Raw genomic sequence first — 17,885 nt, forward strand, 5'->3', positions numbered from 1 at the left:
ACATGAATAATGACCAACTCCAAACTACACACAAACAGGGGTTTAAATACATACATAAACAAAACCAAGAACTGGGTGCAGGTGTGTGCTAAAAGGGGGCGTGGTTACAAACAAGTCAGCATGAACAGTTAACAGTGAGCCCACTGCACGCGGTGGGCCATACCACGTGATCAGAGGGAAGGAGAGCGTACCATGACAAGACGATTACCACCCAACCCCAAGTAGCAATATATCAGTATGTGTTCCAGTTGTTTATTCCCCCTTTCTTTCCTTTTTATTTACTGTATTAAATTAATCATGTCTTGTAAGCTAACTCGAGATAAATGCCTGAATGAATCAAAACCTGAGATTGAAACAAAGAAACTATGAATATGCATGAACAGAGCTGTTGAGCCAATCCTTCCATGCTGCCCCCGAGATCAGTAGTTAAAAATCAATTCTCAGTATCGGATAGTCAGTTCAAACTCTACAAGAAGTAACTTAAAGTCTGCACCTCTCATGAGAAGAATTACATAATTATAACAGTGTTTTATTTTATATGTTTGTCTTAGACCCAGTCTGCAAATCTTTCTAAACTCATTTCATTTGCTCTTCACTACACCGTCAACTTAATCATTTTCTTTTTGTTGTTGGTAGAATTAGGATTTGTTCTGTTTGGCCAACCATAATTAGTTTTAATATAGCCAACCGCCAGCCTTAGGTTTAAAACAGTCTACATCACCCGCCTACAAGCTTGTGTGCTTCCTGAAATACCTTTCCTAAATCTCAGGAACTCTGGCGAAGTTCAGGGCTGTCCAAAAGATTCGGCCCAGCCCATTTTGCCATCTCAGAAAAACTTGGGTGATGAGCTAGGGTCACTGACAGTGACCACACTGACAGTGTGTGTGGTGTAAATTCATCCAGAATTCAGCTACTCCGAAGCTCTGCAAACTCTCCCTGAGCAGAGTAATCATCTGACCCTTGACTGACCTCGAAACACAAGATCATCTACTTCATTCACAGGATAAGCTCTGGGTGCCAGCCATGATCCGTCATTCACATAAATAATTCTATACAGATTTATTTTTCTCTCCTGTTAGCTCAGATAGTAACCTCAGGTCTAAGTTCCCGTTAGGATTCCCCAGATAGGTGTTCTTCCCTTTCAGACATTTTTACTCAATTCTCGCTAATTAATTAATTTAGCCATAGTAGCCTCTTGCCTAGTTAGCTTTAACTAAGTTGTGTGTGTAGGTCTGGGTCACTTGATTACTCAATCCACTTTATTGGAAGTCATTCTTCTCTGCTCATCTCATCACGGGACGCTCCCCCCCCACAAGTCACGTGGTACGGCCTGCCACGTGTGGGGGGTTCACTCTTGTTTATAGCCACAACCCCATAATGGCAGGCACCTGTATGGGGTTTAACGTTGAGTGTGTGTCTGCCTATTTAAACCACCGTCAGTGCCTTAGCGTAGGTCATTGTTTGTTAGCATAATGTTAGTATCCATGTCTGTGTAGCCCACGTTATTGTCTGTATAGCCTATGTTATCCTTAGCGTTAAGTGTATTTATGTTCACTGTTAATGTTGTGTGAGTGCCACCCTTCTCTTAAATATTTAATGTCATTAAATGTACAAAAGTCGAGGGAGTCTGTGCATCCTGTTCCATTCCCTGCGGCATTCGGGCAAATGTCACACATCTTATTTAAATTTTTTTTTTTCTTTTTTCTTTCTTCCCTCTTTCCCTTTTCATTTGTCCACAAGTCCGCTAAATATTTGTGTTATTCATTAATCAGTAAACTTCACATTTATTCATTAAGTTGGATATAATGGCAAGTATATTTGAAACAATGGCATTCGGTCCCTGCACAAAATATGAACTAATTTAATTTGGTAATTAATCAATAATAAATGATAATCTTTTCCCTACGTTCACTCCTCACTACATCACTCACACAGCACACTTCACCCAACACACTCACATTCACTCCTCACTACATCACTTACACAGCACACTTCACCCAACACACTCACATTCACTCCTCACTACATCACTCACACAGCACACTTCACCCAACACACTCACATTCACTCCTCACTACATCACTCACACAGCACACTTCACCCAACACACTCACATTCACTCCTCACTACATCACTCACACAGCACACTTCACCCAGCACACTCACATTCACTCCTCTCTACATCACTCACACAGCACACTTCAGCCAGCACACTCCCATTCACTCCTCTCTATATCACTCACACAGCACACTTCACCCAACACACTCACATTCACTCCTCTGTCTATTCCTGCACTGTGAACATAAACCATTGGACATGTTTGTGAACCTTCAGTAATCTGGAGTCTGTTGTCTGGATTCAGGATGGACAACATTGCAACACTACTGCTGGACATTCTAGAAGAGCTGAAGATAGAGGACCTGAAGAAGTTCCAGTGGCATCTGACCAACAGTGTAGAAGATGACAAACGCATCCCAAAGTCCCATCTGGAGAATACAGACAGACTTGACACTGTGGACAAGATGGTGCAGAAATATGACCCAGATGGAGCTGTGGAGATCACACTGGACATCCTGAAGAAGATGAACCACAACCAACTGGCTGAGAGCCTGAGAATCAAACACAGTGAAAATAAATCAGGTGAAATCATGTTCACTTTTTAAACTCACTATTTCAGGATTTTATTTGCTGATAGCATTTGGTTTTGTTTTGTTATTGAACTCAATAGGCAAAGAATGTAGTGGAAAACAATGCTTAGTTAATTTATACACACAGCACAGCCAGTGACATGGGCAGGGAGGGAGGGAGACGTGAGTGCTGAGGTCAAGAGTCTTTATTGCCCTGTGTGCTGAGGTCACGCGTCTTTATTACCCTGTGTGCTGAGGTCAAGAGTCTTTATTGCCCTGTGTGCTGAGGTCAGGCGTCTTTATTACCCTGTGTGCTGAGGTCAAGAGTCTTTATTGCCCTGTGTGCTGAGGTCAAGAGTCTTTATTGCCCTGTGTGCTGAGGTCAGGCGTCTTTATTGCCCTGTGTGCTGAGGTCAGGCGTCTTTATTACCCTGTGTGCTGAGGTCAAGAGTCTTTATTACCCTGTGTGCTGAGGTCAGTCGTCTTTATTACCCTGTGTGCTGAGGTCAGGTGTCTTTATTGCCCTGTGTGCTGAGGTCAAGCGTCTTTATTGCCCTGTGTGCTGAGGTCACGCGTCTTTATTGCCCTGTGTGCTGAGGTCAGGTGTCTTTATTACCCTGTGTGCTGAGGTCAGGCGTCTTTATTGCCCTGTGTGCTGAGGTCTGGCGTCTTTATTGCCCTGTGTGCTGAGGTCAAGTGTCTTTATTACCCTGTGTGCTGAGGTCAAGATTCTTTATTGCCCTGTGTGCTGAGGTCAAGAGTCTTTATTGCCCTGTGTGTTGAGGTCTGGCGTCTTTATTGCCCTGTGTGCTGAGGTCAAGTGTCTTTATTACCCTGTGTGCTGAGGTCAAGATTCTTTATTGCCCTGTGTGCTGAGGTCAAGAGTCTTTATTGCCCTGTGTGTTGAGGTCAAGAGTCTTTATTGCCCTGTGTGCTGAGGTCAGGCGTCTTTATTGCCCTGTGTGCTGAGGTCATGTGTCTTTATTGCCCTGTGTGCTGAGGTCAGGTGTCTTTATTGCCCTGTGTGCTGAGGTCAAGTGTCTTTATTGCCCTGTGTGCTGAGGTCAAGAGTCTTTATTGCCCTGTGTGCTGAGGTCAAGAGTCTTTATTGCCCTGTGTGCTGAGGTCAAGAGTCTTTATGACCCTGTGTGCTGAGGTCAAGAGTCTTTATTGCCCTGTGTGCTGAGGTCAGGCGTCTTTATTGCCCTGTGTGCTGAGGTCAGGTGTCTTTATTGCCCTGTGTGCTGAGGTCAGGCGTCTTTATTGCCCTGTGTGCTGAGGTCAAGAGTCTTTATTGCCCTGTGTGCTGAGGTCAAGTGTCTTTATTGCCCTGTGTGCTGAGGTCAGGTGTCTTTATTGCCCTGTGTGCTGAGGTCAAGTGTCTTTATTGCCCTGTGTGCTGAGGTCAGGTGTCTTTATTGCCCTGTGTGCTGAGGTCAAGAGTCTTTATTGCCCTGTGTGCTGAGGTGAAGTGCCTTTATTGCCCTGTGTGCTGAGGTGAAGTGTCTTTATTGCCCTGTGTGCTGAGGTCAGGTGTCTTTATTGCCCTGTGTGCTGAGGTCAGGTGTCTTTATTGCCCTGTGTGCTGAGGTCAAGAGTCTTTATTGCCCTGTGTGCTGAGGTGAAGTGCCTTTATTGCCCTGTGTGCTGAGGTGAAGTGTCTTTATTGCCCTGTGTGCTGAGGTCAGGTGTCTTTATTGCCCTGTGTGCTGAGGTCAGGCGTCTTTATTGCCCTGTGTGCTGAGGTCAAGAGTCTTTATTGCCCTGTGTGCTGAGGTCAGGCGTCTTTATTGCCCTGTGTGCTGAGGTCAAGAGTCTTTATTGCCCTGTGTGCTGAGGTCAGGTGTCTTTATTACCCTGTGTGCTGAGGTCAGGCGTCTTTATTGCCCTGTGTGCTGAGGTCAAGAGTCTTTATTGCCCTGTGTGCTGTGGTCAGGTGTCTTTATTGCCCTGTGTGCTGAGGTCAAGAGTCTTTATTGCCCTGTGTGCTGAGGTCAAGTGTCTTTATTGCCCTGTGTGCTGAGGTCAGGTGTCTTTATTGCCCTGTGTGCTGAGGTCAAGAGTCTTTATTGCCCTGTGTGCTGAGGTCAAGAGTCTTTATTGCCCTGTGTGCTGAGGTGAAGTGCCTTTATTGCCCTGTGTGCTGAGGTGAAGTGTCTTTATTGCCCTGTGTGCTGAGGTCAGGTGTCTTTATTGCCCTGTGTGCTGAGGTCAGGTGTCTTTGTTGCCCTGTGTGCTGAGGTCAAGAGTCTTTATTGCCCTGTGTGCTGAGGTCAAGAGTCTTTATTGCCCTGTGTGCTGAGGTGAAGTGCCTTTATTGCCCTGTGTGCTGAGGTGAAGTGTCTTTATTGCCCTGTGTGCTGAGGTCAGGTGTCTTTATTGCCCTGTGTGCTGAGGTCAGGCGTCTTTATTGCCCTGTGTGCTGAGGTCAAGAGTCTTTATTGCCCTGTGTGCTGAGGTCAGGCGTCTTTATTGCCCTGTGTGCTGAGGTCAAGAGTCTTTATTACCCTGTGTGCTGAGGTCAAGAGTCTTTATTGCCCTGTGTGCTGAGGTCAAGAGTCTTTATTACCCTGTGTGCTGAGGTCAAGAGTCTTTATTGCCCTGTGTGCTGAGGTCAGGCGTCTTTATTGCCCTGTGTGCTGAGGTCAAGAGTCTTTATTGCCCTGTGTGCTGAGGTCAAGAGTCTTTATTGCCCTGTGTGCTGAGGTCAAGAGTCTTTATTACCCTGTGTGCTCTGGTCAAGAGTCTTTATTTCCCTGTGTGCTGAGGTCAAGTGTCTTTATTGCCCTGTGTGCTGAGGTCAAGAGTCTTTATTGCCCTGTGTGCTGAGGTCAGGCGTCTTTATTGCCCTGTGTGCTGAGGTCAAGAGTCTTTATTACCCTGTGTGCTGAGGTCAAGAGTCTTTATTACCCTGTGTGCTGAGGTCAAGAGTCTTTATTGCCCTGTGTGCTGAGGTCAGGTGTCTTTATTGCCCTGTGTGCTGAGGTCAGGCGTCTTTATTGCCCTGTGTGCTGAGGTCATGAGTCTTTATTACCCTGTGTGCTGAGGTCAAGAGTCTTTATTACCCTGTGTGCTGAGGTCAAGAGTCTTTATTGCCCTGTGTGCTGAGGTCAAGAGTCTTTATTACCCTGTGTGCTGAGGTCAGGTGTCTTTATTACCCTGTGTGCTGAAGTCAAGAGTCTTTATTGCCCTGTGTGCTGAGGTCAGGCGTCTTTATTGCCCTGTGTGCTGAGGTCAAGAGTCTTTATTGCCCTGTGTGCTGAGGTCAGGCGTCTTTATTGCCCTGTGTGCTGAGGTCAAGTCTCTTTATTGCCCTGTGTGCTGAGGTCAAGTGTCTTTATTTACAGCACTGGGGTAGAAACTGTTCTTCAGCCTGACAGCACTGGGGTAGAAATCATTTTTCATGTTATCCTATCACTTAGGTGCAAACACCAGATCATTGGGACTAAAACCTGTGCTATCCTGAACAACTTCACAAATGCCAAATAATAACCATGGAACACCTTCTTCAGTCAAGCTCTATGCAATAAGACTGTAGAAGAGACCACAATGGAACTTCTCCACACATCACCTCCAGCCAAATCATCATATACAATAACTGATGGGCACACACCCACCACAACTGTCAGTTACACAGTCAGAAGAGAGGAGTGAAGGCACCTCAGTAAAGCCCATGTTGACACCCCTCACCAACACTTGCTCTCCTGTAGCTGTTTGGTCAGACAGACGTAACACTCCCTCTAAAAGAAAAGACTGACCAGCTCCAGTGTCTCTGAGGATGAAACAGGGACACCACACTCCTGACCAGAGAGAGATACAGTTCCTTCTGTAGAATCAGAGCCAAATGCCACTATGTAGAAAATCTGGACAAATTTCACTTTTTGTTTTCTTTCACTTACAGTTTACATATTTATTTTATATATTCAAAGAACCTAATTTTCTTTTATTAGTGATCTCAATTAATAAATTACAAAGTAGAATATGGCAAAACTCAAAATCATCTGGTATATTAATAAACATTGCAAACAAATAGGATGTGTTTTTTAACACAGACTATATAATTTACAAAATGTCAATTAAGAAATTTTCAGTGTATTTTTAAACATAGCAGTCAACCAAAAATTGCACACAGGATTTACTCACCATTAATAAAGTAGGTTTTATATTTTCTGCTCTTTACTCTGATGTCTGTTCTCACAGGTGGAGACAAATGTGAAGAGTCGACTGCTAAGGGTCCAGCAGGTAAATTCAACCCAGACACACCTTCAGGCATGAATATATATTACTTTAAGCAACATGCTCAAGTAAGCAACAGAAGCAGTATCCTTGGTTCTAATAAAGTCCTAGTCGTGGTTCTAGAAGTCCTAGTCTGGTACTAGAAGATCTATTCTGGGTTCTACAAGATCTAGTCTAGAGTACAAAATCAATCTGCCACAGGAGTGACTTAGGAACAGCTGCCCAGCCAGTCTAGAGCTTCTCAATGTTCAGGGGCAAGAGAACCAGGGTGGAGAAGTAAGTGGCTTGGGGGGAGGTGGAAGGAGCAACATGTTAATGGTTTAGGGTGGGAGGAGCCACAGCAGTGGAGGGTTGGGGTGGGAGGAGCCACAGTAGCTGAGATGGGTCAAGGCTGAGCAACATCAGGATGTAGATGTACCTCGGCAGAAAGACAGCGCGGATTATTAGGCCTGATCAAATAGTAAAGTGTGTAAAAAAGGGGTATATAACGTGCAAAGATGGCAGAACTAACTACGGCAGCACAGCTAAAAGGATCTAGATTGAAACACAGGCATGAGGCACATCCCTAGAACATTAGCACTCCACTGCTCTCAGTCAACAAACTAGAATGATGAGAGATGAAGTGACACAACATCCCAGTTTACCATAACTCTCAATGCCCATGAACCCCAGATCTTTACTGAAGATGGGAAGTAGTTAATAGAATGTCTGAATATACAATACTCTCAAATATATACAGGAAGGTTATTCCATAGAGTGGGAGCTTTATAGGGAAAACCTCTGGGCCCTATGGTAGATTTATTTATTTTATGTATTAATAAACAGCCTGCACCTTTTGATCTAAGCAGACGTAGTGGAATATAACAGACCAAGAATTCACTATGGTAGTGTAGGGCTCTTCATTTCTTTGTAGGTCATTTTATAATTAATACAGAATTTTACTGGTAGCCAATGCAGTGTAGTGTGATCAAACTTTCTAGTTCTAGTAAGAACTCTGGCTGCTGCATTGTGAACTAACTGGAGCTTGTTTATGCACTTAGTGGTACAACCAGATAGTAAGATGTTATAGTAGTCCAATCTGGAAGTGAGAAACACATGGACTAGGTTTTTTTTGCATCTTGTAATTATAATATGTTTCTAATCTAATTTCTAATTTCTAATTATACTATGTTTCTAATCTTTGCAATGTTCCTGAGGTGGAAAAAGGCTGTCCTAGAAATGTGATTTACATGAGCGAAGATCAGTTAGATCTACACCAGGAAAGGGCTAGTCTCCTAATCCAAACAGCATTTTAGAGCCTATCTAGTAAAATGTTATGATCTTCAGTATCAAATGCTGCACTGAGATAAAGCAATACAGGCAAAGATACACACCTCTGGTCATAAACCAACAACAGGTCATTAACTACTTTAATCAGAGTGGTCTCTGTACTATGATGAGACCTAAACAGTTACTGCACAAGTAAAGTACTGCACACACACTGTGATTATGAACTAATAGAAGTAGAACTGAGAGATAATCCAAAGAGATAAGACAAAGCAAAGTAGCAGAAACAAAGAACTAATATCCAGCTTGGTTCATTGAAGGACTCAATGAGCCATTACTGACTGTTCTACCTCTGAGCAATGCTAAAGACTTTGACTATCATTTGGGATCTTTTTGATGTCGCCTTATTTGGTACTACTACTGATAGTTATTCTACTCTACATTAGTAAAAAAAATGGAGAGAGAACATGACAAAGTTCAAGTTCAAAGTTCAAGTTCAAAGAGGTTTTACTGTCATTTCAGCTATATACAAGTTCACAACAAAAACGAGACAATGTTCCTCCAGGACCATGGTGCAACACAAAAACAACAGTGCAACAGACAACATGCTACACAAGTGCAGACAGTCCAATATAGTGCAAAATGTCAATAAATAAACATTAAATAAACAATAATAAATACAGGAAGGGCAAAAACAAAATGAGTAGACAGTGCAATTATTTAGTACAGTACACAGTACTGGGCATATGTAGAGCGAGTTGTGCATAGCAATCAGTGACATGCTACCCTGAACATAGCAGTCACCGGTAGCAGCCATAAAGTTAACATTTTGAAATTACAATAAAACACTTTCAGACACAAGTTATAAGAATCATGCACATAACTTTTTTCTTCCCATTTTTTAACAGGTGGAGGAAAAAGTGATCTCAGCAGGAGAATGAAAATGAAATATAAGCAAAAATTTGGGAACTTGTGTGAGGAGGCTTCAATAGAATGTGATCGTGTGCCTATAAAAGACACTTACACTGAAGTTTACATGATCAAAGGATGCACAGGAGGAGTGAACACAAAACATGAAGTGAGACAGGTGGAGGACTTTTACCCCAAAACAGAAGAAACACCAATCACACTCAGTGACCTCTTCAAAGTGCAGTCTACTGAAAACAAGCATGGTACTAAAGTCCTGACATTGGGAATAGCTGGAGTGGGAAAAACAGTCTCTGTGCACAAGTTCATTCTTGACTGGGCTGAAGAGAAGTGCAACCAGGACATAGATTTCATCATATACCTCCCATTTCGAGAGCTGAACTTGATCAAAGATGAAAAGTACAGCCTCTCAAAACTACTTCTTTACTTCCATCAAGAACTCCATTCTGGAGATGAAAAGGAGATATTAAATGAAAAACATCAGCTGCTTTTCATACTGGATGGACTGGATGAAAGTAGAATTCCTCTAGATCTTCATCAGAAGAAGGTATCTAATGTGAATGAAAAGACTACTCTTGATAAACTAATAACAAACCTCATAAATGGAGAACTGCTTCCTTCTGCTCTCCTCTGGATCACTTCACGACCTGCAGCAGTCAGTAAGATAAATGACCAATACTTTAACCCTGTTACAGAAATCCGTGGATTCAATAACCCACAGAAGGAGGAGTACTTCAGGAAGAGAGTCAGAGATGAAGATCAAGCCAGCAGAATTATATCACACATTAAGACTGCAAGAAGCCTTCACATCTTGTGTCACATACCCGTCGTCTGCAGGATCTCAGCCACTGTGTTTCAGAAAATGCTGAAGGAAGGTGCGGACATGAAAAATGCTCCAACAACTCTGACAGAAATGTACCTACATTTCCTGCTGTTTTTCACAGATCAAAAGACTAAGAAATACAACACAAAGCAAAGCACTAACAATGCAGTTTCATCTAAGACAAAAAGAGCAGAGGTGCTGGATATTGTGAAGCTTGGAAAGTTAGCCTTTCTTCAGCTGCAAAAAGGACAACTTCTGTTCTATGAGAAAGATCTGAAAGACTGTGGTATTGATGTCTGTGAGGCTTTAGTGTACTCTGGAATTTGTACACAAATTTTTAAACAGGAGGGGAGGATCTACAGCTTTGTGCATTTAAGCTTCCAGGAGTTTCTTGCTGCTGTATTTGTGTTCCTAACATTCAGGGATAAAGGCAACCCACTCCTTAAAACCCCACTGGAGAAAATTAAGTGGATGATAAAACACAGACTGTGTGATCTGCTCAATACAGCAGTAGATAAAGCCATGAGTAGTGAAAATGGGCACCTGGACCTTTTCCTCCATTTCCTCTTCGGCCTCTCACTGCAGTCCAATCAGAGGCTCCTGAGGAGTTTACACCCAGAACTGGACATCAAAGAAGAAAGTTTAGAGGAGACTGTGAACTACGTCAAGAAAACCATCAAGAGAACAAAATCCTTTGAAAAGACTATCAATCTATTCCACTGCTTGAGTGAACTGAAAGACAACTCTCCGATAAGTGAAATACAGACCTTCCTGAACTCAGGGGACCTCTCAACACAGACACTCTCATCTGCACAGTGTTCAGCTCTGGTGTTTGTGCTGCTGATGTCAGAGGAGATTCAAGAGAAATTTGAGCTGAAGAAATTCAGGCCATCAGATAAAGGACTGAAGGAATTACTTCCAGTGTTGAAAAATACCAGGCGAGCTCTGTAAGTATCTTTTGGATTAATCATTTTAATTTTTTAAGGTTTTTATTACTGAAGCTCCTTCTGTAACTAATCAAATTATGTGAATGTATTTCTCAGTCAGTGCAAACTGAACAATAGTTTTCATTTGCAGTGGTAAAAGGTTGTACTGTAAGTATATTTTGAATGGTAAACTTTGGGGAATGGCTTTTCTGACAGCCACAACATTAAAGAACAGACAAGCCTTTATCTTAAGAGCAGACCAGTGCATTCCAAAATGACTGCAGTGTCTTCTTACCAGTTGGAATGCAACACATGACTGTCATTCTGTAATTCAAATGTCCCACTGGTTTCTCTGGCAAACACTCAGAAAGCCACATTCAGTCAAGACACAGGAGTGTTCAGCAAGGAGCTCTGTATTTTTTTTAACAGAGACAGAGAATATATATATACATTGTGTGCCTGTGTGTGTGTGTGTGTGTGTGTGTGTGTGTGTGTGTGTGTGTGTGCATGTATGTCCAGTGATGGTTGGTGCTCTGTGTGCATGTATGTACAGCTATAGTTGGTGCTCTGTTTATGTGTGTATGTCTAGTGATGGTTGGTGCTCTATGTGCATGTATGTCCAGTGATGGTTGGTGCTCTATGTGTATGTATGTCCAGTGATGGTTGGTGCTCTATGTTTATGTATGTCCAGTGATGGTTGGTGCTCTATGTGTGTGTATGTCCAGTGATGGTTGGTGCTCGGTATGTATGTCCAGTGATGGTTGGTGCTCGGTATGTATGTCCAGTGATGGGTGGTGCTCTGTCCTGTCTTAACCTCCTCCCCTTCCCCTGCACCCAGTGCAGTAACCCAGGGGTCTGTGGTTCTGACAGAGTAGCTGTGTGTAAACTGGCTGCACTAGAGTGGGACAAGAAATTGCGCATGTACTTAAATTTACTGTAGGTTATGAGATCAAATAATTTACGAGACAGGTGAGATAAGACAGGTGAGATGGAACAGGTGAGATAAGACAGGTGAGATGAGACAGGTGAGATGGGACAGGTGAGATAAGACAGGTGAGATGGAACAGGTGAGATAAGACAGGTGAGATGAGACAGGTGAGATGGAACAGGTGAGATAAGACAGGTGAGATGGAACAGGTGAGATAAGACAGGTGAGATAAGACAGGTGAGATAAGACAGGTGAGATGGGACAGGTGAGATGGGGCAGGTGTCTGGAGTTCTTCATTGTGAAAGAACTAAATGTATCAGACAAATAAACTCTAGTAACAGCCTAGCAGCACATGTAGCTTAAAGTGAAAACAAAAAACACTGCAAACAACACACCAGTGGTAAAAATTTTGAATTTATTTCAGCAAGTACAAGTCTATTTATCATTCCAGTCACCGTGTAGTAGTAAAGTTTAGTATTTACTTACCCAGTACAAGTCTATTTATCAGTCCAAACACCATGTAGTAGTACAGTTTAGCCTGAAATGAGGTGAGGAATTGTTGAAGTACAGAAGAATTATTATTAGATAAAGCATAAAGAAACACTAACCAGGTAGAGAATTATCAATGTAAAGAACCAGGCTAACAAAGATTGCAAAAGATAAGGCAATGAACAACATGAACCAAACATACCAAATGACTTGAACATGTACCAAGCAAAACATTGAACACAGCAGAGCAGCAGCAACAAACAGACAGTACACAGCACACAACAGAGCAGCAGTAACAGACAGACAGTACACAGCACACAACAGAGCAGCAGTAACAGAGAGACAGTACACAGCACACAGCAGAGCAGCAGTAACAGAGAGACAGTACACAGCACACAGCAGAGCAGCAGTAACAGAGAGACAGCACACAGCAGAGCAGCAGTAACAGAGAGACAATACACAGCACACAACAGAGCAGCAGTAACAGAGAGACAGTACACAGCAGAGCAGCAGTAACAGAGAGACAAGACACAGCAGAGTAGCAGTAACAGAGAGACAATACACAGCACACAACAGAGCAGCAGTAACAGAGAGACAGCACACAGCAGAGCAGCAGTAACAGAGAGACAAGACACAGCAGAGCAGCAGTAACAGAGAGACAATACACAGCACACAACAGAGCAGCAGTAACAGAGAGACAGCACACAGTACACAGCAGAGCAGAAAGTGTGGTGGAGTTTCTGAGCTACTGAAGGCCATAATCATCTGTTCCTCGTGTCTGTCATTACAAAAATCTTTAACCCTTTTCGCTGCCTCCCATCATCAATGTTAGTGGTTCAAACGGTCCCCACAGTAAGTGCTCCAATCCAACTGTTGCTCTTATAGGCACTTGGATAGACAACAATAAATTAAGCACTTCAGCCAACAGATTCTTTTCCACATCCTCCTTACTCTTTCCCTTAAGCTAAGATGAGGAAATGCAGCCTCAGCTTCATCTAAATTAAAACAGTCAGCTGATACAATTTAAGATTTATTGACTCTAGCCACTGCCAACACTCCACACCTACAGTTTCTATATATTTTCTCAAGTCAAAAATGTGTTCGTGCTCCCTGCGTCTCACTTAACAAATCGCTATCCATATGATTATTTTCTAATTTGCTTCGCTGAATTCCATCAATTATTAATATGTTGACTTAACCATTACTTATTTGAGTAAATAAAAAATTTACACTATTCCAAAATTCTATTAATTGCCACTCACATTGTTTATATTCTTATCCTGTAATACTTGAATCCCACCTTCTCTTACTGCTACTATTTTAATGTGTCCGTAATATGTACACTCTCTACTGCTGTAACTGTCACCGGTTTTATATACTGTACCTCCATCCGTTACTTTATTGTATTTATTACTAAAACCTCATTAATATATTTTGCGTGTATGCATTTTATAATTAGATGATATTAATCACGTTTAAACAGATCTGTCTGCGTATCCATTCACTTCCTTTAGTGATTAAAATGAGTGACCTCCGTCCTATACAACCATACCACAATAATCTTAATTATAACCTGAAAAAAAACTGTTATGCTGGTATGTCGTATATTGTTGGTAATCAATTAACTCACGATAGCCACATCAAGACAAACCGTTTTTACAGACAAAACATTGAACATTTATCTCTTAGTGCTGTTTTAGCTCTACTATTATTCTCTTTCTTCTCTTTTCTTCTCTTTCTTCTCTTTTATTCTTTCTTCTCTTTTATTCTTTCTTTTATTCCATCTTCTTTTTTATTCTTTTTCTTCTCTGCATATTTTTCTTTACTTCACTTATTGTGGCCACATGTAAACAAAAACAACTGGAACATACAACATTTAACATTTATCTCTTCAGCACTTTTTTCTCACCATTTTCCGTATCACTCTGCCCTTGTGGTAAGATAATGAACCTTACTTAGCCACAGAACTCTCAAAGAGGCTTTCAAGTCTTTTAAAAACAGAGATCTTTTTCAACACTAATGAAGTTATTTCTCCTGGGAACAGTTCAGAGTAATCTGCCTTAGACTTGTACAGAAGCCTGTATCAGAGCCTCAGTTCTGCACTTAGAGTCCCAAAAGGTCTCTGACCTTAAGATACCCCAGAAACATTATTCATGCTTTCAGACAGTCTTGCACCTCTCTGCACCTGCTACAGAGAGCTTTAAAGCCTATTATAATTATATCACAGATCACCTCATGAAAATACAGAATAACGATTGGCCTTTACCCCAACACATTTTATTACCTTATTTTCGTATAACCAGAGCTCTGTAGTTTACATACTGAAGCTGAGAGTCTTCTGTAGCCAGAGATATGTTTATCATTAATGATTAATGATAAAAGTAACTGTGAGAAGTGTAGATTATTTACTAATGATTAATCTGTACTTCTCATAGATACATTTATCAGTAATGATTAATCTAAACATGCTGCACTCAACACAAGCAACAAATGACTGAAGTCATGGTGAAATACAAATACTAGATAGCTAGTAGACACTTAGCTTTGGTTAGTTGTCTGCATCAGCAAGTTTTGAATGGTCGAGTAGTCTCCTGTGACTTGTAGACATTGTTGATATCAGAATTGTATGCAGTTACAGAAAATGAAGAAACAATAGGACAATAGTAAAGATTGGAATGCCTAAACTGTTATTCATGTGAAGGAATTTCAAAAACAGGAAATGGCATCACACAGGTGATGCCACCATCATGACAGCTCTTCCATCAAGTGGCACCATTCTGTTTGAAGAGAAATACATGGACTTCATTCATGACCTGTGTCTCATATTTTGTGCATGCACACACACACACACACACACACACACACACACACACACACACATACACACACACACACACACACACATACAATTAGTAATATCTTTTCATTATCATAAACTCTTTTTGTGTTGTCTGTAGATCCTCTGATTGAACTGCATTTTGTACTGTATGTATTGCTTTGCAGACTATCTCGCTGTGATCTCACTGAAGGGTCTTGCAAATCTCTCACATCAGTTCTACAAACAGAAAACACACTGAGAGAGCTGGAGATGAATAATAATGACCTGCAGAATTCAGGAATGGAGCAGCTCTGTGCTGGACTGAAGAGTTCACACTGTAAACTGGAGATTCTCAGGTGAGTTTCTGTTAATTCATTCTCAAATGGAACCATTATGGTGCACAATTTATCAAATGTGATTGTCCTCTTCTTTAAAGAAATTACAAAACTGCCTTGTAGTGCAACATTAACAGAGTTAAAATAAGGCACTGCAGGACAAAGATATATAGATCCAGACAATACATATCTGGTGAAACTAGCTGCATTTCATTAAATGACCACACTGTGACCACAAAGAGTTACATTTTACTGCATGATCAGATTTACACAACTAGTAGTAAAAAATAAAGAAATAATAAGAATAATAATAAGAAGAAGCATTAGGGTCTTGGGTTCGAGTCCCTCCCTCTGTGAAGTTTCTGTCTGCACTTGGTTCTTGGGTTTAAGTCCCTATTTGAGTTGAGTTTCCCTGTTTCTCTCAGCACTAGGGTCTTGGGTTCCAGTCCCTATCTGTGTAGGTTTCCTTCAGGATCTCTGGTTTCCTCTCCCAGTCCATAAACATGGAAGTTAGGTTGATTGGATATTCTAAATTGTCCTCTTTGAATGTATGTTTGTATAGTGTTGGGTGGTGCTCTGTGTGTGTATATCCCCTGATGGTTGGTGCTCTTTGTGCATGTATGTCCAGTGATGGTTGCTGCTCTGTGTATGTATGTCTGGTGCTGTGTGTGTATGCCCTCAGAAACTACTTCCTGTTCCATTGGATCACAGAATGAAATGATCTACTGTTGTTCTCCAGAGGTCACTGAGTATATAGTAGCAGAACTAAAAGAATCTGGTATGTGTGCTATAATGTCTGTAGAGCACAGAGGCTCTGTTATTTCCAATTTTCCGGCCCTCGTTAATTGGTCATCAAGCATGAAGAACGTTATAGGAGAGCTATGGTGTTCTTCAAGGAAAACCACATAGATGATACATCTGAACCAAGAAGAAAGCAGCCCAAAGTAATGGAAGGCTTTGTTGTGGACTGTCTATATGGAGAAAGTGTGACACCCAGCACAGCTGAGATTTAGATAATTCCAGACACTCAAGCGGTGTAGAAACTGCTGGATGCTCTAATGTTCCCATCTTTGAGACAGACTGTGCAGGCTCCTCTAACCACAGTGAACAGCTGTAGCTGTGAGCGCTCTTTTAGCGCTCTTAGCCGCTCACATACATGGCTCCAGAGCACAATAGACCAAATGTGTGTAATAACTTACCAATAATATAATAAAGTCAGAAATGTAATAAAGTTTTGCACTTAGTGATAGTGTAAACAGAAGAATAAGTGTAAAGTAAACTGGATTATGTAGAGAAAAGGTTTCTGCAGGCTTCAGTGTAAGGCCTCTGAAGGCCTCTGTGTCAGGTGTTGGACTAAGGCCAGGACATCACGAGATGGACCGAAAGAAACAGTTTTATTGTGATGAACACCAGGTGGTTTGAATGAGATCACTGTCTTAAAAAAAGGAATAAATAACACACCTTACCTTTGGAGATAATGGCAGCAGAACTGGATAATTGTATAAATAAAGTAATAAATCATTTATATAAAAATGTTATGGGGTATCTTAAGGTCAGAGGCCTTTTTGAGTCTGTACGTGCAGAACAGAGGCTCTGAAACAGGTGGTTTCAATGCTTCTGTACAAGGCAGATTACTCTGATCTGTTCCCATAAGAAATAGTTTCATTAGTATTGGGAAAGATCTCTGTTTTTAAAAGACTTGAAAGCCTCTCTGAGAGTTCTGTATCTAAGCAAGGTTCATTATCTTACCACAAAGCCAGAGTGATACTAACCTGCAATATCATCTTGCAGGTGTTTGGTGGTGTGAGTTGAGATCATCTTTATTTAAAAAAAATGAAAATCTTCCAATGGGATATAATGGTGTCAAGTTTAATTTGCATAATGATGAATCTCAATTTGCATATATTGAATAATGTATGTTTGAGCATAGTGGTAGAGATTTCAAACACTAGTATGTAAAGAAGGTGGGGTGATTACATAATCACTTCTGAAAACTGTATAAAAATGTGCGTTGTGTGTGATTGTTAAATATTCTCTGGGCTATGTATGTATTTGGGTGTATTTGTGTTCACATCCGATATTTTGTGTCAGGTAGATTGAAAAGTTGATTCATTCTCTGAGAATTTGATTTGCTTATTAAAATAATTGGTATCCAGTTCCCCATAAACATTAGTATAAGTATCTGTGATTCTAGTTATTTGTTAGCTTTAATTTAGCTAAATAAATGTTTAGATAAAAGTCTTGGGTAAATGGTGAATCACTTCAATTAAACCTTCTGGAAGATTATGTGGATAGTAACATAGTAATCAGTGATTAGCCACCGTGGCTAATGTTGATTCCTTCATATGTATTTGAATCCATTTGATACAGAATAAGCAGGATGTTGTTAATAGTAGTGCTAGCTAATGAGTAGTGCTAGCCTAATAGTATATAGACCAGTGTCCATATATATATATATACATATATATATATATATATATATATACACACACACACACACACACACACA

At 41.2% G+C, this 17,885-nt stretch overlaps 1 protein-coding gene across 1 annotated transcript in view; it reads left to right on the forward strand.

The window, feature by feature from the left end:
• LOC118241308 (NACHT, LRR and PYD domains-containing protein 12-like) overlaps positions 1-17,885 on the forward strand; it is a 152,013-nt gene that overhangs the window by 113,444 nt on the left and 20,684 nt on the right. Inside the window, exon 8 of the mRNA XM_035525960.1 lies at positions 15,227-15,397. Coding sequence (XP_035381853.1) covers positions 15,227-15,397 — 171 coding nt within the window. The remainder of the gene's footprint in view (positions 1-15,226; positions 15,398-17,885) is intronic.

Source organism: Electrophorus electricus, chromosome 5 (genome assembly GCF_013358815.1).
Source record: "Electrophorus electricus isolate fEleEle1 chromosome 5, fEleEle1.pri, whole genome shotgun sequence".
NCBI lineage: Eukaryota > Metazoa > Chordata > Actinopteri > Gymnotiformes > Gymnotidae > Electrophorus > Electrophorus electricus.